Source organism: Schistosoma haematobium, chromosome 1, assembly GCF_000699445.3.
Source record: "Schistosoma haematobium chromosome 1, whole genome shotgun sequence".
Classification (NCBI taxonomy): Eukaryota; Metazoa; Platyhelminthes; class Trematoda; order Strigeidida; family Schistosomatidae; genus Schistosoma; species Schistosoma haematobium.
This window is the reverse complement of record NC_067196.1, coordinates 45,047,908-45,072,075: the sequence shown is the minus strand read 5'-3', so window position 1 is coordinate 45,072,075 and position 24,168 is coordinate 45,047,908. Positions and strand designations below refer to the sequence as shown.

The following is a 24,168-nucleotide window of genomic DNA, read 5'->3' as shown; positions in this document are numbered from 1 at the left end:
ACGTTGAAGGACTTTGAAGGGCTCTTCGTACACCATTGGGAGTGGTCGCCGAAATGAGTCGTGACGTACAAAAACGTGTGTGCTATATGGTAGGGTAGGCCAAACGAAGACATCAGTTGGTTGCTATCGAATGGAAACGAGTTAAACTGATTCCATTGTGTTTGTAAGCCTGCTCGATTAGAAGTTTACATCTATATTCATTGAGGGTTCATGAACTCTCCTGGAAGTCAGAGCGTTGTTCCATAAACGAGTCGTGCTGATGTGTATCCACTGTCAACTTACACTGCATTGCGGACACTGAGTAAGACGAGTGGAGTTGGCAAACCCCGGAGTTCTGGAACTGCACGGGTTGCTGCTCTCTGTACTTTTTCCAGAATATCCAGGTCACCTTTTAAACAGTGAATTGCACCCTAAACGCAGTCTTCAGGTTTGGTTCTCACTAAGGTTGTGCATACGTTATTATCTAACTTGGTGAATGTCCGTCTTGAAGCATGTACGGTTCTCAACCCTATAGCTGCAACCTCACGGTAGTTGATCATGGTCTTAAGACCATGACTCACTGTCTGCACAAGATCGATGTGAAACCGGACCACGGGTACAGACTTTTACCCTATGTGGTACTTAGTTACATTTGTATCCTATATGTGCATGCAGACCCACTTGGCTGCGTTGATAGGTACCAGCCATTTTATTTAGACCAGCTAACCACAATATTTAATTCTGCCTCATACGCACATGCATCTGAGTCTCCATTTTATTCCTCTCCAAATTTTTACATCATCAGCGTATAGTAACATCGGAGACTCAACTATACTTGGGAGTTCATTTACATACAGTATAAAAAGTGAAGGACCTAGGACGGAACCTTAAAGTACCCCACAAAGTACTAGTCTCCAGGCGGGGCACTTGAAATTTATTCATCCTCCCTATCCACGATCTACCAAGAAATCCTTATTCCACTTTAGGTAAGGCATGACAACGCACTGATTTTCCAGCATTAAGGGTAGTCTGTCTGCTGACAATTCATCAAATGCTTTGTTGAAGTCTATGTAGACAATGTCCACTGATTTTCTATTGTCTAGAGCCTCTACTCATTGCTCCCTTGCATTTAGTAGGTTTGTTGTTAAAGATAAGTCATTCATGAGACCATGTTGTTCAATGTCCAACAAGTTGTTGGTTTCCACCAATGTCATTATGGCCTTCTGGGTTATCCATTCCGGTATTTTAACTACAATACTGGTGAGGCTGACAGGTCCCTAGTTTGATGAAAGATGTCTTGGTTCTGTTTTGTGTGTTGGATTAACAATTGCATCCTTCTAGTCCACAAGTAACCCACCTTAGTCAGAGGACATATTGAATATCGTAATCAATGGGACCGCAATATATTGCACAATTTGTCTTAAGACTTTAGGACGTAGTTCATACAGTCCTGTGTACATTTCCGTTCCTGAAAAGCTAAGGGCTTTAAGCACATCGTCTACAGCGAGCAGACGGCTTATTGACTTTGTTTTTGGGCTTATTTCTTCGTCTAGAAGAGGCTTCTGAGTGAAAACTGGCCCGAAATACATGGCCATAACCTCTGCTTTTTCTGATCATCTCCCATCATTTCAGATCCACTCATTTGCGTCATGTGGTTGCAAATCTGATGTCGCGTCATTGTTATGTAATTTATGCTCAGAATATTCTCTTAGGCTGCTCGATTACAGATTGGGCCAGCCGTTGTTCATAATTACTCTGAGCTTACTGGATTTTGATTATACACTTATTTGTTACCGACCTGTAGTGTTCAGTCGACTTGCCATATCATAACGTTACAATATTTCTTACTTCGTCTTGGTGAACGTCAAATACCTCGGCCTAACCAGGTCTGGTTGTGCTTCTTCTTCTTTGGAACTGTCCAGGGTATATATAGTTGAGTTACCTGATTGTATAACTGCCTGAAATGGGTCCATACCCCTTCTACTGAAGCCTCTGAGTCAACTATTCAGTCTTCAGCCGGTGATGAGTAGTCGAATTTTGGAATTCTCTGCCAGTCGAGGTAGTGCGAGTGGCTTTCCAGGAGTCTTTAAGGACTTAACACGGTATTTCACTATAATTCACTAATATTTCTATTTTCATGACTGAATGCAACTAGGTTCCTACTTGGGGACATCAATGATACACTACGCTTTCCAATCTATACCACAACCTGATATATTGACCTGACCGCACTGCTCAAGTTATTGGCCATGTGGCTTATAATGCTAATAGGGGCCAGATTACTTTTAAAACTTTTAAAAGAAAGCTGAGGAAATTAAAATGCCACTACTACGAGCACAATGACGTGTATGCACTTCAGAGCATACTTAAATTGATCAACAGAAATGCTTCATCTAAACGTAAGTATTTTATGACTATAGAAAATAAATCCCTACGTATTAAAAGCCCAGAATTATCAGTACTTCGGCTTTTTAAATCCCGTGTGAAGTCAAATTCCCTTGGCACGACTAAATTCCTCATAGTTAATGGAAGCATTGTTGACGACCCTAATATTATTTGCGAAAAATTCAGCAAGCACTTCTCGCAATGCTACAAAACTGGGACTGAAATCTCTATTATTACATTTCCAATGCCGACATCCAGACACCTATCAAAAATTGATTTTATACCCTTCAACATTAAGCAGGCCATAGCTGCCCTGAAAAAGTTATATGATAGTGAACCTGACGGAATCCCTTCATCATTTGTGAAATATGGTAGTAGAGAATTCCCATTATTTTGTTTGAAACTTTTCAACTTATCTATGGAATATGGGACCTATCCATCTGTGTGGAAAACATCCCTTATCACCCCTAGATTCAAAACAGGATCACGTAGTGATATTGTTAACTATAGGCCAATTAATTTAACATCCGTACTCTCAAGAACCATGGAAAAAATCATCCACAAACAGCTATTATCATTTTTGCTTTCGGCTAGTATGATTAGCCCGTCCCGACACGGGTTTATGACTGAACGCGCATGCTTCACATCGCACCTGGAGTTTTTTTATCAAATTACCCAGAGAAGAAATGTTGGTCAGTCAGTGGTAATTCTTTACTTCGGTTTTAGTAAGGCTTTCGACAGTGTCTCACACAAACGTATTCTAAAACTCTCTTCATTTGGCATAAAGAATTCCCCTTTATCTTGGCATAAGTCTTTTTTAGAAGAACGTAGCTACTCTCAACCTGTGAATGTAGCCAGTGGGGTTATACAAGGAAGTGTGATTGGTCCATCACTCTTTCTCCTTTTTATCAATGATGTTTGCTCTTCCTTTCAGTATGGTAAGCCTTTCCTTTTTCCCGATGACCTAAAATTAGTTTATTCATTCTCTTCTCCCACCAAAGGAAGCGATGTTTCAGCGGTAATCCAAGAATAAATAAACAAGTTATACGGATGGACTGTTTCGTGGAATTCGCCACTTAATTTTGACAAAAGTGGATTTATTCACATTAGCCGCTGCCTTAACTGGAATCTGATTATACATAAACATACACTAAAACCTGTCAACACTGTTCGTGACTTGGGTTTAAGATATAGAAACAGTCTGAACTTTTCTGAGCACATTATATCTCAAGTATCCAAAGCTAGAAAGCCCACCGGATCCATAATGATAAACTTCAACAATATCGAATCGAGATTATTATCATACAGAAAATGTATCTTACCCGTTCTTGAGTATGGTAATTTAGTTTACAGTAATTTCAGACATAATGACCTGATTAAAATTGAAGGTGTTCAAAGAAAGTTCATCAAAGCTGTTCTGGGGTATTCTGATAACAAAGACTATCACCAAAAATGTCAACAACTCAACTTAGAACCTCTTTGGATCAGACGTATCAAATTAAATCTTGTCTTTATCTACCGGCTCATTAACGGTATTTCCTACTCTTCGGTATCCACCTCTTCATACCTTATGATATCATCCCACAATCTACGCAATAAGGAGAATATTCTAGCGATTTCAAGAACCCACACAAACTTACGCCAGAAATGTTTTGTTACTCGCTACTCAGCCTTGTGGAACAGACTGCCAGTAAACCTCTGTTGCAGTGAAACTACAACCCGGTTCAGAAGTCTCCTTGATGATTTTCTTTCCGAAAGTGGATTATATTACCTATTGAATATCAATGTATTCAATAATGATTTATACAAACAAGGTCCGTCATCCATTTAATTGCCTGAGAAGCAAGATAAAACCTTTAAATCTTTTCACGTCTATCTTGTTTTATTTCTCGTTATCTTAATATATGAAATCTGCTTATGATGTGTTTATCATTATTACCGTTATTAATATCATTATTAGTTCCCCGACACGTTAGATATTCTTTTTATCTCTTCTTATCCTTCTAAACATATTTAATTTGTGATTGTCCTTTGAAATTAATTGTGACTTTCATAGTGTAACGGAAAGAGAACAGTGAAAATCCCTCTGCAGCTTCTTTGTTGAACAGTATTTTCATTTATTTGTTCCTTCTCCCTTTTGTGTATTCCAACCTTTGTTTCGATCTCGTTTAACCATGTCTTTTGTTCTTCAGTCTTCCCCGTTTGAGCCTTTATTACGTGATTTTGATTAAAGACTTATTTTTGTTACCTAATTTTCTATTGCATGTTGCCGGACCATTGACAGTAAGGTTGTGTTTGACTAAGCTCAAGGTCACGGCGTGGTTCAGTTTGTGACTGTTAACCTTCTGACTGTCTGCTTGGGAGAATTGCTGCAGTCCCTGCAGATAGATATTTGATCCCATCTGATTGGGAATATTTGTATTGATTCTCAGGTATCAAACCCTTTAGTATTAACTGTCTCTTTCATTGTTTAGCGCGCTACTTTGCGTTAGAGAAACTTCTGACTGTATAGCACAGGCTGTACCGTTTGAGGTATTTTGTATTTTTGATGTAATTCGTTCTGTTTTCTTAATTAGAACCGTTTATATTGAGCACAGAGTTTGTGTTTTGATATAATATAATACGAGTATCTCAAAGACGCGTTGTGGGCTATACAGAGGAACTTGGTCTGGTCTAATCGAATAAATTTTGGGTCCGTCAGTCCGTAGTTCCAACCGAATATTGGCTGTTCGGTCGTTACAGTTCTCAAACGAACAGTGATCTCAAGTGAAATATACTGGAATGCCTGGAAAGCGCAATGAGATCAACGAAAACTTCGCATTGGGCCACAGAGAAATGCAATCGGATTCACCTCCAGATATACGGCAAGTCAAATTAGATGCATTTTCATGTCACGGCTCTAATGTTAGTTTAGTAAGTAGACATAGCAAAGTTAGCTCTAGGATTACCTTAGCAGAGTTAAAAGAAAGACAATTATTAGAAATGAGAGACTTGAAAGATAGACAGAGGAAGCAACTACTGTGCTTTCAGAGAGAATTTGGGTCGTTAAGGCTGAACGAAAGCACGTGTAGTAAGTTATCTTCTGTTTCTAACTGTGATGACAGAGAAAAGGAGCACGTTCACAGGTTCGTAAGTCCTTCTCATGACCTTAGGATAAAGTCTCTAGAAAAGTCCAAACTGCTAGATTATCCAGGAACGAAGAAGAAGGAAGTGACCTTGGAATCTCCAAGTGTAGGTCTTGAACTTCCAACAGTAGAGCGCGATGTCTACTTCGATGAAAGTTACAATATTGTTCCTTTACCTAGAGGAGTGGCTGAGGAAGACATTGCTGCCTCTGTTATTGGCAATGAGTCTGGTATGTGTAAAGCTGGCTTCACCAAAAATGGTGCTGCCAGAGCCGTATTACCCTCTATTGTTGGAAGAACTAGACATCAAGTAGTGACTGTGGGAATGGATGGAAAGGACAGTCATGTGGGAGACGATGCTCGATCGAAACGTGTTATCCTGACACTGAAGTACCGAATTAAACATGGTATTGCGACTAAGTGGGGTGATATGGAGAAGATATGGTACCACACATTCTACAAAGGGTTGCGAGTGGCAAGAGAGAAACATCCGGTGTTGTTGAGAGAAGTTTCATTGAACCCGAAGGCAAACTGTGAGATGACAAGGATCATGTTTGAGACTTTTAATACACCAGGTACGTGTGCTGCTACTCAAACGGTGTTGTCACTATGTACATCTGGTCGTACAACTGGTATAGTGTTGAACTTAGGTGACGGTGTGACCCACACAGTTCCGATTTATGAAGATTGTGCGTTGCCTTATACTGTTTTTGGACTGGACCTTGCTGGTAGAGTTCTTGCCGACTTTATGATGAAGATCCTGACTAAGACAGGTTGCAGTTCCTCTGTCTATTCGTGGAACATACTCAGGCGCAAACCACCGGACATCGTTTTACTCTATAGTAAGTCTAGAGTGGCACCTATAAAACAGGTAACTGTGCCTAGACTGGAACTAGCAGCGGCAGTATTGAGTGCTAGAATAGGGGACGTTTTAAATAAGAACCTTCCTCATGTGTTTGACAAGACTCACTTCTGGACGGATTCTATGATAGTACTGTACTATATAAAAAATACAGATAGTAGGTATTCCACCTTCGTGGCTAATCGTCTGGCCGCTATTCAGCATTTAACATCTGTGGACCAGTGGGGGCATGTAGAATCCAATGAAAATCCTGCTGACTGGACATCACGAGGCATACGGAAGGAGCTAGCTTTAAAGAACTGGATTGAGGGTCCTTCCTTCTTAAGGAAGAGGGAGTCGGTAGGAACACTGACGCTTATGTGCGAAAACCCCTCGGAAAATGTTGAATTTATAAGATGCCACACGACCAACGCATTTGCGCTAAAACATAGCTCAAGTCCAATTCTGCTATATCACTCAAATTTGATAAAGCTGATTAAAGCGGTAGCATGGCTCAGAAGATACGTGACCTATATAACCATCATGTACTTCCATCACGATGACAGGTCCCTAAGTGTGGACTATCTGTCAGTTTATGGATTGGATGCAGCTGAACACAAGGTATTATCCTTAGTGCAAAAGGAAGTGTATGGGTAAGCAGTGAAAGTGTCTCGATGCAATGGCGTAAGCGCAATTGATATAAAAGAGCTAAAAAATCTTTCACCTACGCTAACCGATGGATTGCTTTGTGTCGGCGGACGATTAAATTACTCGGATTATCCACTCTCAATCAGACATCCGGTAATTTTGCCCAGTCATCACTTCGTAACAGAACTTATTATTAGACACCATCACCACCTAGAAGGTCACACCGGTACATCACAAGTGTTAGCTACCATACGACGAAATTATTGGATTGTTAAAGGAACCAGTGCAGTTGAACGAGTGATAGGTAGATGTGTGAGGTGTATACGCGCGAAAGCCAAATTAGGCCAACAGATGATGGCACCTCTCCTCAAGTGTCGAGTGCAGCAAGGCTGGTTTCGCTTCTCCTCCGTCGGGATAGACTATTTTGGGCCGTTGATAGTTCGTCGGGGAAGAAGTGAGGAAAAAAGATATGGATGCCTATTTACGTGTCTCCAAACACCGGCCGTACATTTGGAAGTAGCTTTCAATTTGAGTACTGATGCTTTTATAATGGCTTTAATACGTTTCATCGGAAGACGAGGAACTCCTAAGGAAATCTACAGCGACAATGGAACTAACTTTGTCGGGGCTACTTCCGAATTACGGGCTAATATGAGTGTGTGGGACAAGCATAGAATAAACGACTTAACAGTATCAAAGGGTATACGCTGGCATTTCAACCCACCACTAGCTAGCCATCGAGGCGGAGTTTGGGAGAGATTAATACGGTCTGTTCGAAGAATCTTACTATCTATTTCCAACGGGCAAATATTACACGATGATAGTTTGGCAACTTATTTTGTGGAGGTAGAACGAATTTTAAACAACCGCCCAATCGTTCCTGTGACGTCAGATGAAAAGGATGACTTGGCGCTCACGCCAAACACTTTGTTATTACTTAGAGACTGTGATGGTTTAGGAATGGAGTGTAGTGTTGCGGATAGGTATTCAAAGCGATGGAGACAGGTTAATTGTTTAGCCAATACCTTCTGGCGTCGATGGATAAAAGAGTACATTCCTTTACTGCAAGTGAGGCAGAAATGGTTTTGCAAACACAGAAACTTGAAAGAAGGTGATGTAGTTCTAGTGGCTAACGATACAACTACTCGGGGCTCATGGCCAATGGGACGGGTTGATAAGTGCGAGACAGACAGAGATGGGTTGGTAAGAACAGTGATGGTGCGAATGAGAGAAGGTATAATAAGAAGAGATGTGCAAAAGCTCTGCCTTCTAGAGGGAGCCGAGTAATTGTAGATTGTAGCTTAGATTTATGGATGTACAGGCGTACTGTTGTAAGTCCTGTACCTCCCATTGATATAGAGCAGTTAGTAAGGAGAGCCATGACGGAAATGTAATCTAAGGTGTCTTTGCGAAGCTGGAGGGATTTTGGGGGCCGGTGTAACGGAAAGAGAACAGTGAAAATCCCTCTGCAGCTTCTTTGTTGAACAGTATTTTCATTTATTTGTTCCTTCTCCCTTTTGTGTATTCCAACCTTTGTTTCGATCTCGTTTAACCATGTCTTTTGTTCTTCAGTCTTCCCCGTTTGAGCCTTTATTACGTGATTTTGATTAAAGACTTATTTTTGTTACCTAATTTTCTATTGCATGTTGCCGGACCATTGACAGTAAGGTTGTGTTTGACTAAGCTCAAGGTCACGGCGTGGTTCAGTTTGTGACTGTTAACCTTCTGACTGTCTGCTTGGGAGAATTGCTGCAGTCCCTGCAGATAGATATTTGATCCCATCTGATTGGGAATATTTGTATTGATTCTCAGGTATCAAACCCTTTAGTATTAACTGTCTCTTTCATTGTTTAGCGCGCTACTTTGCGTTAGAGAAACTTCTGACTGTATAGCACAGGCTGTACCGTTTGAGGTATTTTGTATTTTTGATGTAATTCGTTCTGTTTTCTTAATTAGAACCGTTTATATTGAGCACAGAGTTTGTGTTTTGATATAATATAATACGAGTATCTCAAAGACGCGTTGTGGGCTATACAGAGGAACTTGGTCTGGTCTAATCGAATAAATTTTGGGTCCGTCAGTCCGTAGTTCCAACCGAATATTGGCTGTTCGGTCGTTACACATAGCATCATTCCTAATTATTGTTGCACAAATGGTAATACTAATATCAGGTTTTACTCTGTATACTATTACATAAATCTAAATGTCGTCATCTGAGTGCACCATAGGATTCTTATTTTATTTTTCTCAATTGCTGGTTTAATCCTGAGGTCGATATTTACTACACAATTATTATTATCATGGTTGAACCTTTTCACTAGGTGTCCACTTCTTTGCTCTCTCTTTTTTTCTTCTAAATAAATATTATTCTTAAGATTACAAAGTTTGTAATCAGGACAACTTGTGTTACATTTAAATTAACTTCTCAGACTCGTTTTATCTCCATTATGCATATATGACTCATACATATTGATATTACATTATCCTTTTCACTTAATTGAGACCTTCATATCATCACTCGAAACCATGACTGCACAACATTTATTTCAGCGTCATATCTTAATTATTTTCTATTTTATTTTTGTCATTAATTTGACGATACATACATAGTCGTTTGTTCTCGTTCTGTGTTCATAAACACGCCCATTAAACTATTTGTGTATTTCACGTCTCCTTTATTTCTGTTACCTTATTTTATTCCTATCCTTCTTTAAACTCAGTTCAATATTCTACTTAATTACACAGAATCTGATTTATTATTATTATCCTACTATTACTACTATCTTTTTTCAAATATGGGAAATATAACGCTAACATTATTGAAACTTGTGTATTATTGCATTTTTGAAAAAACTCGAAATGGTTTCTTCACAACACTTATGTACCCATAAGATGTTTGTGAATAATCATTATCATTATTATGTTGTGTTCCGTTAACAAACAGCTTACCACGCGTTTCAAAAAGGGCAGTGATTTTGTACTTGTGATTATCCCTGCTTCTGCGTCAAAAGCGTTCCTTGTTAACTTTATATTAAAGTTCTTTTCTAGAGTTTGTCTCCTGGTACTCTTTCACTCATTGACTGACACGTCCGTTCATATTGTGGTCATATTGTGTTTTAAACATTAACCTGAATACAGTAGTTGGTAGTAATCATAAATGTGGACAACCAAACTGTTTGTGCCCTGTGGAGGAACGAATGCAATGTGATGAGTGTAAAAAGTGGTTCCATAAGGTGTGTACCCGTTTAAGTCTTACCACATACAAAAGATGCTCGAAGCCTAGCTCGCATGGGCTTTGCATGTTTTGCTGTGCAAATAAGACGTCACTAATACAGAAGGCCAGGAGCCTATTGGCTTTGGCCCGTAAGAAGAACAATGGCGCATGCGCTGATAACACGAGCACTGCCAGTGACGATTGTGTCGGTGTAGTACATGCTGTTACGAGACGCCTCAAACAACCGACTCTGATTGATGGAAAAGTAGTATCTCCGTTAAGATTAACGAATATTATTGTGAGCGAATCCCTGGAGTCAAACGACCCTGACCCGAAAATTAGAAGTGTTAAATCTAAACTACGGTTTGGATGTTGAAGAATAGCCGACCAGGGCCATAGCACAGCTTTCCATTTTAATAGCTAAGTTTGATAGTTGGTCCCCGTCAATATACTCAAAATTCACAGCACTAAATAAGTCCTCTAGTGTTTCTCGAGCAATTACGTGAAACTGTCCGAAAAAACGTTTTAAAATCTCCCTTGCTCTTTTATAGCCAGAGGATGCCTCCATCATGACGCAACCTTCAATAGCTGTTTTAGCCTTGCCCTTACAATAGTGTATCAAATAGAGCAAGCGCTGGCTATCATCCGTGACTCTTGATGCTACATACGTCTCAAATTGCCTTATAAACTTCCAGTATCCTCTTGGCTCTCCATCGAAATAACTCAGTTCAACCTTTGGTAGTTCTGGGCCAACAACATGAACTATAGGCAACATGCTCTTTCCTGGTAATTCAGGCCTTTGCTTCTCCTTTAAAATAAGATCTTTTACGTCATCTGACATCGAATTAAGACTAGAATCACTACCATGATAATCAACCCTATTTGAGTCTGAACCATGACCCTTAAGGACGTCAAAAGGTACTTGCTTGACAATAGGGGATTCTTCATTAACATCGACGAACTTTGAGCTTGATTTCCTTCGACGATTAACTGGCATTATAAGCGAAACGACCAATTATTTCCAGAAAATCCGCGAACGATTACCAAAGGATTTCGGCCAAGTAATAATTGTTTAGAACTGTAAAATCCAAACTACGGTTTGGATGTTGAAGAATAGCCGACCGGGGACTTTAGACACGCGCCCTTTCCCGTCGAAATCAAAACAAGTAATCGGGTAAATAGCGGTTCTATAATTCATCATAAATTTAAATGTAAATCGTTACCTAAACAAATATTACCACCCGGCTATTCAACCAATGATTGTTCAATCAATCAAATCTAAATTACAATAAATAAAGTTGATAGAAGATGAAGAAAAATCACCAGTTACAACAAATGAACGTTATTCTATCCTGACTGGACAGATCACACACAACAGGAGGAGCAAATCAATATGGCTACCTCCAAGAACAAGTGTCAAGTAAAACAACACAGATGCAGTTCAGGAAGAAACACAAACTTAGTGAATGCGTAATAAAAACAAAACTATAATAAAAAATACAAGTATTAACAATTCAAATGTAACCAAAATACAACAATGTACAACTAAGGGGATCAATAGGAACAAAGTGCAAGTATATACATGGAGGGATTTTCACCAACACACAAAGCATTCAAAATGGATCTTACACTGGCCCCCAAAATGCCTCCATACCACACAAGCTACCTTGATGCCTACGGTCATGGTTCATTATATAACATATTGCACTATAGGAACGAGTAGGACTTACAACAGTACGCCTACTCGACCTAACTACATTAATAACAACAAAGACTAATCCAAAGCTTCAAGGAGACCTGCTTCACCTGTTCTCTGGTGATCAACAATAACAGTCGTGATATAGACCTAATCACTCTTCCCCAAACTCCACCCATGCTGTTGGATGAGGGCCTCGCTAACAATTCAATGTTTATCTTCTGATTCGACTGCTGCACAAACTTGCTTAACTCAGAAACTGTCACCACGAAGCTTGACGCACTGTCACTGTAAATCTCCGGAGGTTTCCTTCTTCTTCCAATAAGACGTAATAGAGCCATTAAAAATGAATCAGTAATCAAACTACACATCATTTCAATATGTACTGCCCATGTTTCCAAACAAGTAAACACATATCCATACCCTTTTTCTAATGATCTTCCTATGTGTCCTTGTTCTTTATGACAATGTCTATCATTTCTGTCACTAAGTGTCGACTGGGTAAAATTACTGGATGTTTAAAAGCATTTGGGAAATCTGAGTATCTTAGTCGACATCCAACGCAGAGTAACCCATCAAGCATTATCAATGAAAAACCTTTCAGATCATCATGACTTACTACTTTACTGCTGTTTTTAAATTCACTAAGTAATTCTCCATACACTTCTCTCTGAACCATCAATAAAATCTTACGCTTGGCAATCTCAAGCTCTTTGACCTTTAAACATCCTAGATGAACGGGCCCTTCACAACTCGGTAAACGAAGTACCATCAGGAATTCGATGAACCTTCTAAACCAGGTTACAACTCTGACTAATTTCAACCACTCGGAATAATAGGAGAGAACAGGTGTCTTGTTGTACTTTATACTACTCAAGTTAACCACAGCAGTTTTTCTAAACTCAATATCGTCAAGAGTAGGTTCCGGACAGTCAGTGATTGTTATATAAAATTCGCCATGCAATAAAGTAGGACATTTGAACCAAGATTCAACATCGGTCATTTTTTGTATACTTCCTCTACATAATAATTCACTTATATGCTTAACGCAACTCTTTGTTTGATCACAAGTGGGAATGGATATCAAGCAATCATCAACATAGGAATTATTCACAGGTTGAAATCATGAGTCAGTTGAAGCTAGACCACCATTGAAAACCTGGAAGCACTGGACGGCCGTTTCGTCCTGGTATGGGACTCCTCAGCAGTGCGCATCCACGATCCCGCACCACGCGGGGCTCGAACCCAGGACCTACTAGCTTCGCGCGAGAGCACTTAACCACTAGACCACTGAGCCGGCATCCAACGGTGTTAATGTCTAACTTCAACCAATCCACGAAGTTGCGCCACCGTACACCATTGTCTTCAGTGAGTTGTTATCTCACAACAGACCGGTCGAACTCCACTGGTAACGGCTTCTCACTAGAACTCAAGGAGTTTTTCTTGAAGTCAGTCACTAATGAGCAGTTGATTATTATCAGAATGGGTTTTGTGGAGAGTTTTAGAAAGTGCTCGCGCGCGAAGCCAGTAGGTCCTGGGTTCGAGCCCCGCGTGGTGCGGGATCGTGGATGCGCGCTGCTGGGGAGCCCCATACCAGGACGAAACGGCCGTCCAGTGCTTCCAGGTTTTCAATGGTGGTCTAGCTTCAACTGACTCATGATTTCAACCTGTGAAAATTTCTAAAACTCTCCACAAAACCCATTCTGATAGGAATTATTCTTGACATCATCTACAACATAACCATCATAACCGTCAGAGAATATTTGGGCCGTCTTGTTCAGGGCAAAGTTCGCGCAAAATGGCGATGATGTGGCATCAAATGGATGGGATGTCATTTGAAACTCGGATGGTTCCCTCGACATGTCTCCCTCCTGCCACCACAGAAATCTTGAAGCTCCTCGATCAGACTCAGGGACCTTCACTTGCATGAACATTTCTTCAACATCTGCAGGGATTGCAACTGCCTCCTTGCGAAAACTTATTAATATACACCTTAACTCAGCGGTGGTATCGGGTTGTAAATTACCAACGTAGATGATCTATGTCGAAATGATTGGAGGCCTACTCGAGTTAGACGTGAATAGTGTGACGAACCAACTAACGTCGAAGTCACACCTCGTGGTCAGCACCTTACGTGGACTACCCCCATTGACGTAACAAGGTACTATAGATGCTTTGAAGACTGTACAACACAAAGGACGTTATTACAGAAATATATTAGTTAAAGTAGATACAAGCGAAAGTAAGACCACTGCCGCATGGGCCAGTCCATGGCATACAATTAACTAATGCGCGTCGGTTGTACATGACCTTGGCAGGGAGCGACGATCTGTTCGACATTCAGTGATCCAACTGCCGGATGATTTGGCTAGGGCTCAGTGACATTTCACTGGCCCTACAATACTCCCCCACCAGATTCAACAGCCGTTTGAATCGGTACCAAACATGTTAGGAGCAGTCGCGCGCCAGAGAGTGCCAAACGAATATTATAAATCCTCCAGGTATTGTTTATCTGTAAAACAAATGGAAAGGAGGTGGCAGAAACTGGTCGGGAAACAGCGAGTCATAATATGTTAGTAGGACGTTGCTTAAACGTAAATTGATTAACCATAGAAATAATGAAAAGAACAAAACGTTTTATTGTTCTATCAAGTCGCGCTGAAATATATAGCCTTGACAAGTAATTCAGTTCCTCCGATGACAAACGTTAAGTTTGCCGCAAGAGTAATGATGCTATAGCGATAGTAGGATAAGTGTATTATCAATCGATGTCCTTGTTTGTACTGTCATTAGTTTAAAGTTGTAAGTCGGACAGTGTCGTTGACAGCTATTAATTAGTGTCAAACTCTAGTTATATCTATATCTAACAGACTAACCGTAAGTACAGAAGTATAACCGTGAAGAGTGGTCGTGATTTCGTTGTGCGAAGCTATTGACCAACTTGTAGTCACAGTTTGAAAAGTCGATGACTGCTGCTACAGTTAGTAAGGGTTGAAGGCTACAAATCGACAGCAAAGGTGGCACGATGAAGTCTCTAAAAGATGATAAACGGTGAATGCTGCGTGTTTGTTCGGTTAGTGAACAGAAAAATATCGAAAAGAACATAAGAAACCAAGAGTGTCACTCTGGACTCATGTCAATGATACCCGTGAAAAACGCTGTCAGTGTTGGGATAGAGGCGACAATATCGTTTTCAGTTTGCAGGAGATTCGCTCGACTGCATAAACTGATGATTCGCGCGAATGATATTGTCGTCAGACCACCAATTGAACTGGACAGGTTGTAAATCGTCGAGTAGTTGAACAGCCGATTGATGTGCCGGAATCATCTGTTAAATAACAGCCACGAGGAAACAATACTTCATAAAATAAAGTACGACATCGAAGTAGAATAACTACAATAGTTCTGATGTATTATAAAGTCAAGTTTAAATAACATCGTTCTTACGTATACTAACAATTGCACTGAACGGTCGTTTAGGTATTATTAGCGTAACAGTTGGATGTGTGAATAAAAACATATACGAAAACTATGGTTGGGTTCGTGGAGAATTTTCGAGGACGTTTAGATATTTTCCAAACCCGTATTGTATACAAATATACCGAAAATGGAATTGGAATGACTGTCGTGTAATATGAAAATCGAGCCATGATTTACCGTGTGAAATAATGGCAAATACAAGGGGTATAGTAAACATTAATTAAAATGGTAACCACCAATGTAACTAAGGTTTAGAGGATCCAGGTAACGTGGCCATTTCGTAAAAGGCTGATACAAAGAGCTTATTACCTAGCGTTAAGTGACATATTAAGTACGACAACGTGTGCACTTGGGACACGGACTAAGCGTGCTCGTGTACATGCAATATGTTTTACCACAGTATGTCGACTAACGAGTCATAAATGTACATGATTTCGACTAAAACTTGACGGCAGTGACAGAATATATGACTAGTTTACGTGAAAGCAACTACGAAATGTTATCACGCATCATAAATATAGTACGAAATAATCTAATGAAATTATGAAACTCGCCTGGGTTACTCTTGCCTTTAAGTAATGAAGTAGGCAATAGTTTGAATCTGGATTATGTACGAGGTACTGTTGATTAAATTTTTCGATTAACACAGCGTTGTAGACTGACGAACAGTCTAAACGAGATCTAAGATCGCAGGAAATTTATAGTTCAAACTCACCGTGAATTTCTAGCATTCGTATCCTCTGTTTGGCCATGGAACTCAGCAATTGGAAATTAGGCAGGCAGTGGTAAAAAAGCAGAACATTCTAGTGGATAGTGGTTAAGCAGAAAGATGAATTTATAGTCGATAGTTAATCTTGTCTTATTTATACCAGTGGATAAGGTACAAAGAGATATGCGTTCGTGTTGCCTTGTGGCTATACTCACGAGTGGTTGATATTTTAACAGACATATTACACAGGAGCATTTACATGCTGCTAATGCTTGTTAAAGAACCACGATAGCCGATTATAATCGTTGTTGATTGGTTAGTTCTGTCGATTGAACGAATTATTTAGGTTTAAATGCTAATCAACATTGACATGAAGCAACGAAAGATCACAGTAACAGATTAACATAGGCGATGATAAAAATGAAAAAGAATAAGTATAGAATACAATAATAAATATTATAGTGATAGGTTGCGTTATTCGAAGTCTTGCTCACCAGTGTAAATCACCAACGTAGATGATCTATGTCGAAATGATTGGAGGCCTACTCGAGTTAGACGTGAATAGTGTGACGAACCAACTAACGTCGAAGTCACACCTCGTGGTCAGCACCTTACGTGGACTACCCCCATTGGCGTAACAAGGTACTATAGATGCTTTGAAGACTGTACAACACAAAGGACGTTATTACAGAAATATATTAGTTAAAGTAGATACAAGCGAAAGTAAGACCACTGCCGCATGGGCCAGTTCATGGCGTATGATTAACTAATGCGCGTTTGTTGCACATGACCTTGGCAGGGAGCGACGATCTGTTCGACATTCAGTGATCCAACTACCGGATGATTTGGCTAGGGCTCAGTGACATTTCACTGGCCCTACAACTTCATACAAATTGCTAAGGAAGAATCTGCTCTATCAAAAACGTTTATCTACTAGCACACAATTTATTTCTGACAAAAGGTTCTGTCTATTTTTACAGGCGTGATTCTAATTACAAATAAAATACCACCCTGGTATGGTCATCAACTAGATTAAATCAGTGGAATTGTTTGGCAAAATAACCATATGTATATAGACCAACTATTAAAAAAAGGTCAGTGTGGTGGCATTTTACACTGAGTTTACTATGTTCACAAACTATCCCAAAAACTCCACGTCATACAGGTCGGGTAGAAGTCACATAATAATGCGTTGAAATCGTGATGCTGTTTAAAAAGGAATAAGAGAAAATGTGGAGCAGCAGAACTTGCAACAGGTGTTTATAAAATCCTGATGTATATATACTTGTCTGAAGTAGAGCTTAGAAAGAAGGTGAGTGGTTTATGGTCAGTGAAAAGAGTGAATTCACGGCCTTCGATATAGTGTTGGAAATGCCGTACAGCACAATACATAGCTAGGAGTTCCCTACCGAATGTGCTGTACCTAGATTCGGTGTCTAGCAACCTTCTAGAGAAAAATGCCAAGGGTTGCCAGGAGTTGTTAACCCATTGTTGTAAGACTCCTCCGATTGCTGAGTCGGATGCGTCTACTGCGATGCTAATGGGTGCTCGGGTGTCCTGATGTGCGAGCATTGTTGCTTTAGCAATCAGTTCCTTAACTGTGGAGAATGCTTTTCGTGCGGTGTCGTCCAAATTAATGGATTTCGCATTTCCACGAAGTTGGTCGGTCAGAGGTTTCATAAGTAATGCGCATTTGGGTATGAAACGTCTATAGAAACTTACCAGGCCGTTGAACGTGCGTAATTGCTTGACGGTGGTCGGTTCTGGGTAATCCAGAATTGCCGCCACTTTGGTCCTAAGAGGTCGAATGCCTTGAGCATCGATAGTGTGTCCCAGAAAGTCTAACGAGTCGGTTCCGAATTGGCATTTCTGAACGTTTACAGTAATGCCATGTTTTTGAAGTCGTTCGAAAACAAGATCCAGATGCTTGAGATGTGTTTCTCTGTCCGGACTTGCGATTAGACAGTCATCAACATACGCGTGTACGAAGTTGAGACCTCGAAAAACGTCGTCTATGAATCTTTGGAATGTTTGAGCAGCATTCCTTAGACCGAAAGGCATTCGCAAAAATTCATAGAGTCCGAAAGGAGTTATGATAGCTGTTTTCGGTATGTCGTCAGTAGCCATAGGGATTTGGTTATACGCTTTAACCAAGTCGATTTTCGAAAAGACAGTTGTACCTTTCAAGGTAGCTGTCAAATCGTGAATGTGAGGCAACGGGTAACGATCGGGAATGGTTTTCGCGTTCAATCGCCGATAGTCACCAGTTGGACGCCAATCGTTGCTGTCCTTTTTAGGGACCATGTGCAACGGAGATGCATATGGGCTACTTGACGGTCGTATGATTCCTAAGTCCATCATGTGATCGAATTCGTTTTTCGCTAACCTTAGCTTTTCAGGAGCTAGTCGTCGTGCTTTAGAGAATACAGGTGGTCCTGTAGTCGTGATGTGATGTGTAACGTTGCTGGTTACACACGGTAGTTTCGGTTGAGTTTGTTGTATCCCAGGGTACTTATCGAGTAGTGGTTGATAGAGTGGGTCTATCATATGTTTAACTGTGACTGGGGATACTCTACAACCAGTAAAAGAAGTTACGCAAACGGACAAATTAGTGTTCCCGTCTACTAGCCTCCGTTTGCGCGTATCGATGATCAGATTGTGGTGTTGTGGAAGGTCCATACCAATGATTGGCATAGAAACATCTGCAACAACGAAAATCCAGTGTATGGGTTTGCGTAAACCCACGTTAAGGTAAACGTACCTTTTGCCATACGTAGCGATCGGTTTTCCGTTTGCCGCCTGTAAGTTTAGGGTCGATTCGTGAAGCCGGTCGTTAGGATTTGCTGGGAGGACGCTAACTTCTGCGCCAGTGTCGACGAGGTAGCGAACTCTCGTTGTCACATCTGTGACGAATAACAGACGGCTTTGTTCGCCGGCTACGGTTGCCGTTAACGCGTGCCGGCCTGGAAGTTTCCCGAATTGTTTTTCGAATCAGTCGGTTTCGTGTTGGGAAAATTGCAGGGTTTTCTGCAATTTCTGGAAAGCTTTCCATACTGGTTATGATACCAGCACCAGTCGGGGTTATCTGTCTCTCGTGGTCTAGAGACAGATCGCTTACGAGAAATGCTTCTACGTGGTGTGCGCGATCTCTTACGGTCGGTACGAAGACTAAGATAACGCGTGAGTGTGTGACATAAGTCGGTTATATCATTCTGAGTCGTGTGAGGCTTTTCTTTGACTGAAAATACCTCGGTAGTAGGTTTCGTAATTTCTAGAATGCGGTCGGCAGATGCAGCTAGCTCGTCTAAGGCGTTGTTCTGGAACGAGACCAGAACTGCTTGCACCTGTTGGGGAAGTTTTGACAAGAAGAGTTGTTTGAATAGACCTTCGTCGAAAGTTCTTGGGCCTATTACCTCTCTCATCCGTTGCAACATGTCCGTCGCAGAACCGTGTCGCAGGTCGATGTTATTGAAGAGTTGATCTAACCTTTGTCGATCGGTTAGATCTCCTCGTTTAAGAATCGAGCGTTTTAAGATTTCGTAAGGATCGGAAACATCACTAGTAAACATACTAGGTGTTACGTACCTGTTGAATTCGCGCGGTAGTGCCTTGACTACTGCGAGGAATTGTGCACGTGTGTCGATCACGCCGTGCTCGTGGAAGTCGGCTTCTGCGTAGCAAAACCAGGCTTCGATGTTGTCGGGCCAGAAAGGCATCAGTTGAAACGAGGGTGGGGACAAAGTCTTAAGCTTGAGTACTTTAGGTGTCTGTTCAGTCATGATGAAGTATGAAGCACGATAATGAACGAGGGGAAAATATATATATATCCAAGAAAAAACACGAAAAAAAATCACAATGTTCAAAAAAAAATAAAAAATAAGGCAATGATATATAAAAAATCCCAAAAAGGAACAGACTCACAGTTACAATTAGGTGTACCAGATCACGTTGGGTTCACCAATGATGATGTCACAGGTATTCAGAGTTTCACAACGCTTCTACCAGTAATACCTTCTAATATGTTTCGTTCCCACCAAGAGAAATCAAAAGACAGAGTCGAGGAGATCGGAAGAGTATATTTGGCGATGACCAATATATCGGAATTCTCTGATCTAATCTGGCTAGCGATTGCGGTTGATGTTGAGCACGGCGTTACCACACGTGATCTGGTGCGGATGCCTGACCGAGCGCCTTCAGCTAGATGAGTCCACTAAAACATATGGTCAGCATCCAATGTCGAAAACTTAATGCTATTTATTTTGGGGATTTATTTACCGCTACAGGGTTCTTGATATATCATATCATTTGGGGGAACCCCTTCAAACTGGGCGGCACAATCAAGGACCACTCTAAGATCTGGTTTTTTCATGTTTAATACTGCATGATGAGGTAAATACCATCGAGGGCGATAAGACTGCAGATATATTTCAAAGACCCTCTCCGCATAAGTCTTAGTAAAATCACTTTCAGTACTTTTGATATACTTGATGTGCAGACTGACATCCTTCGACAACATACCCTTCAAACTTTGTAATCTACGGTTTGCTACCTCATAATTATCCACTTTCATATCTGGATTCTTTTCCCACGGTATAGAAACTACAAAATGACCGTTGTCGAATCGCGTGCCACCTTCCACAATCTTTATAGCCACCTTGTCGTCTACTGATAATGATTTATCACTGGAATAAGCATCTGAAAACTCTACGTCATAAGGCTTACGTATTTCGTTCTCTAATGTCTGTATCTTACTGGTATGATTAACAATTCTTTTCCTATATTCCAGGCATGATGGCTTATCATTTACGACGTTGCTTGTCGAGTCAGTGTGCAGCAGAGCGTGATGTCTCCTCTCACAACTGTCAACCTTACAGAGCCTTGTCATCTTACATTCATTAACCTTATGTCCTTGTCTAAGACAGACAAAACAGATACCCTTGCTTTTAGCGTGAGACCATCGGTCTTGAACTGTAAGCGCTAAGAACTGTGGACATTTATCAATGGCATGGTCGTAGGAACACATACTGCATTTAGTTTTCGTTGTCGAACTATTCCCTTGCTCTGATTGCACGTGACAGTTCATCTTTACGTTATGCCCTTTTATTGAACGGTTTGCTAACCGTCCAAATCTACTACAAGCCACTCTCGAACGCGATGCGATAAACTGAGTGAGCTCGTCGAAGGTCGGTTCCCCGTTATCTTCAGTCAATTTATCCACCCAGTCTGCCTACTGGGTTGGCATAGGTTGAGGCAAGAGTCTCACTATTCTTTCCAAAGTAACTAAGGAATTTAGATCAGAAGTATAATTCATCTGTTCCAAGACCATAGCACAGCTTTCCATTTTAATAGCTAAGTTTGATAGTTGGTCCCCGTCAATATACTCAAAATTCACAGCACTAAATAAGTCCTCTAGTGTTTCTCGAGCAATTACGTGAAACTGTCCGAAAAAACGTTTTAAAATCTCCCTTGCTCTTTTATAGCCAGAGGATGCCTCCATCATGACGCAACCTTCAATAGCTGTTTTAGCCTTGCCCTTACAATAGTGTATCAAATAGAGCAAGCGCTGGCTATCATCCGTGACTCTTGATGCTACATACGTCTCAAATTGCCTTATAAACTTCCAGTATCCTCTTGGCTCTCCATCGAAATAACTCAGTTCAACCTTTGGTAGTTCTGGGCCAACAACATGAACTATAGGCAACATGCTCTTTCCTGGTAATTCAGGCCTTTGCTTCTCCTTTAAAATAAGATCTTTTACGTCATCTGACATCGAATTAAGACTAGAATCACTACCATGATAATCAACCCTATTTGAGTCTGAACCATGACCCTTAAGGACGTCAAAAGGTACTTGCTTGACAATAGGGGATTCTTCATTAACATCGACGAACTTTGAGCTTGATTTCCTTCGACGATTAACTGGCATTATAAGCGAAACGACCAATTATTTCCAGAAAATCCGCGAACGATTACCAAAGGATTTCGGCCAAGTAATAATTGTTTAGAACTGTAAAATCCAAACTACGGTTTGGATGTTGAAGAATAGCCGACCGGGGACTTTAGACACGCGCCCTTTCCCGTCGAAATCAAAACAAGTAATCGGGTAAATAGCGGTTCTATAATTCATCATAAATTTAAATGTAAATCGTTACCTAAACAAATATTACCACCCGGCTATTCAACCAATGATTGTTCAATCAATCAAATCTAAATTACAATAAATAAAGTTGATAGAAGATGAAGAAAAATCACCAGTTACAACAAATGAACGTTATTCTATCCTGACTGGACAGATCACACACAACAGGAGGAGCAAATCAATATGGCTACCTCCAAGAACAAGTGTCAAGTAAAACAACACAGATGCAGTTCAGGAAGAAACACAAACTTAGTGAATGCGTAATAAAAACAAAACTATAATAAAAAATACAAGTATTAACAATTCAAATGTAACCAAAATACAACAATGTACAACTAAGGGGATCAATAGGAACAAAGTGCAAGTATATACATGGAGGGATTTTCACCAACACACAAAGCATTCAAAATGGATCTTACAAGACACGCGCATGATTTAGAGAAGCTAAGAGAATATGTTCGTAGTATCTTACTAGAAAACTGTAAAGGTATTCAGGTAAAATAACTGGTTAAATTATATATATATACATTATATTATATTATATTAACTAGAAGCATTAGTGGACACATTAAGGCCGCTCATTCTAGCAGTGACAGAAACTTGGCCTGGTGGTCCTGATGATATTCATCCTGGGACTATGAAAGGCATATCAAATGCAATTGCCGAACCATTAGCAATACTGTTTGACATGTCTCTGAGGCAGTCTAGACCGCCCAGAGTCTGGAAAGACGCTATAATAAGTCTGATGTATAAGGTTGGGAGTAGGGATTTAGTTAGTTACTATAGACCCGTTAGTTTTACTAGTGCGGCTGTGAAACATTGAAAAAATCATTCGGATATCTGTTACAAACTATGTTGAAGGGCATAGTTTTTTCTCTAGGAAACAACATGGTTTTCGGAGAGGCTTATCATGCTTGACGAATCTCATTGCAAAAGATCGGAATATTCCTGTAGATGTGATCTTCATAGATCTAAGTAAGGCCTTCGATAAGGTTTCCCATTCTGGTCTTAAATTCAAACTGGAAAGTTTTGGAATCACTATACAGTCGTAGATTGGATAAGTAACTTTCTCCATGACAGGAGACAAAGAGTTAGGGTAAATGGGGCTCTCTCCCCGTGGATACCTGTAAAAAGTGGAGTTCCCAAAGGTACTATCCTCGGTCCTCTTTTTTTTTTACTCTATGTAAATGAATTACCAACTATAGCGAAATCATCCGTTCTACTCTTCGCTGATGACATAAAGATTTGGAGATTCATACACAGTATGTCGGATAGAACAATATTACAGGATGATCTTAGCTCATTAGTGGCAAGGTGGACAGGTGGTCATCATAAGTGAATCCTAATAAAAGTGTGGTGATGCAACTAAATAGCTATGATGATTCGTATCACTATACAATATGTGGATTCGTGCTACTCAAAGTAAGAAACTATAAAGATTTAGGAGTCATAATAAGCAGTGATCTCAAAACTACCAGTCACTGTAAGGCTGCTGCTGCGAAAGACTATAGGGTATTATGGTTTATTCGCAGGTCTTTCCAGTATTTAGATGATGAAATGCTTAGATTATTATACCCCATTCATGTGCGACCACATTTAGAATATTGAATTCAAGTAGCGAGTCCTTGTTTCAAGTATGATATATACTGGAAAGAGTCCATCGACGAGGTACTAAGATGGTAAACGTCTATCTGGCCTATCTTATGAAGACAGACTGAGACACCTTAACTTACTTTCTCTATCTTACAGTAGAATACGGGGTGATCTAATATCGGTTTATCGTATACTGAACGATGACCTTGGTATTACCATAACTTATCTTTTGCTTCCATCTAGAACTGATCATTTTAGAGAACATTCAAAGAAAGTTCAAAAACCGAGATAAATCGTTTACGTCTGGAGTTTCGTTTCTCGCACCATGTTGTGAAATACTGGAATTCTCTACCGGAACA

The 24,168-nt window shown here is 40.3% G+C and overlaps 1 protein-coding gene across 1 annotated transcript; it reads left to right on the top strand.

Moving 5' to 3' along the window:
• The first annotated feature begins 4,425 nt into the window (after positions 1-4,425).
• Positions 4,426-9,981, top strand: ARP1_2 (centractin- actin- protein of the dynactin complex). Its single transcript, XM_051208440.1, has 5 exons — positions 4,426-4,796; positions 4,839-4,896; positions 4,941-8,790; positions 8,833-8,890; positions 8,935-9,981. The coding sequence occupies exon 3, from the start codon at positions 5,146-5,148 to the stop codon at positions 6,985-6,987; it is 1,842 nt and encodes a 613-aa protein (XP_051074196.1). The 5' UTR covers positions 4,426-4,796; positions 4,839-4,896; positions 4,941-5,145; the 3' UTR covers positions 6,988-8,790; positions 8,833-8,890; positions 8,935-9,981.
• Positions 9,982-24,168: the final 14,187 nt, after the last annotated feature.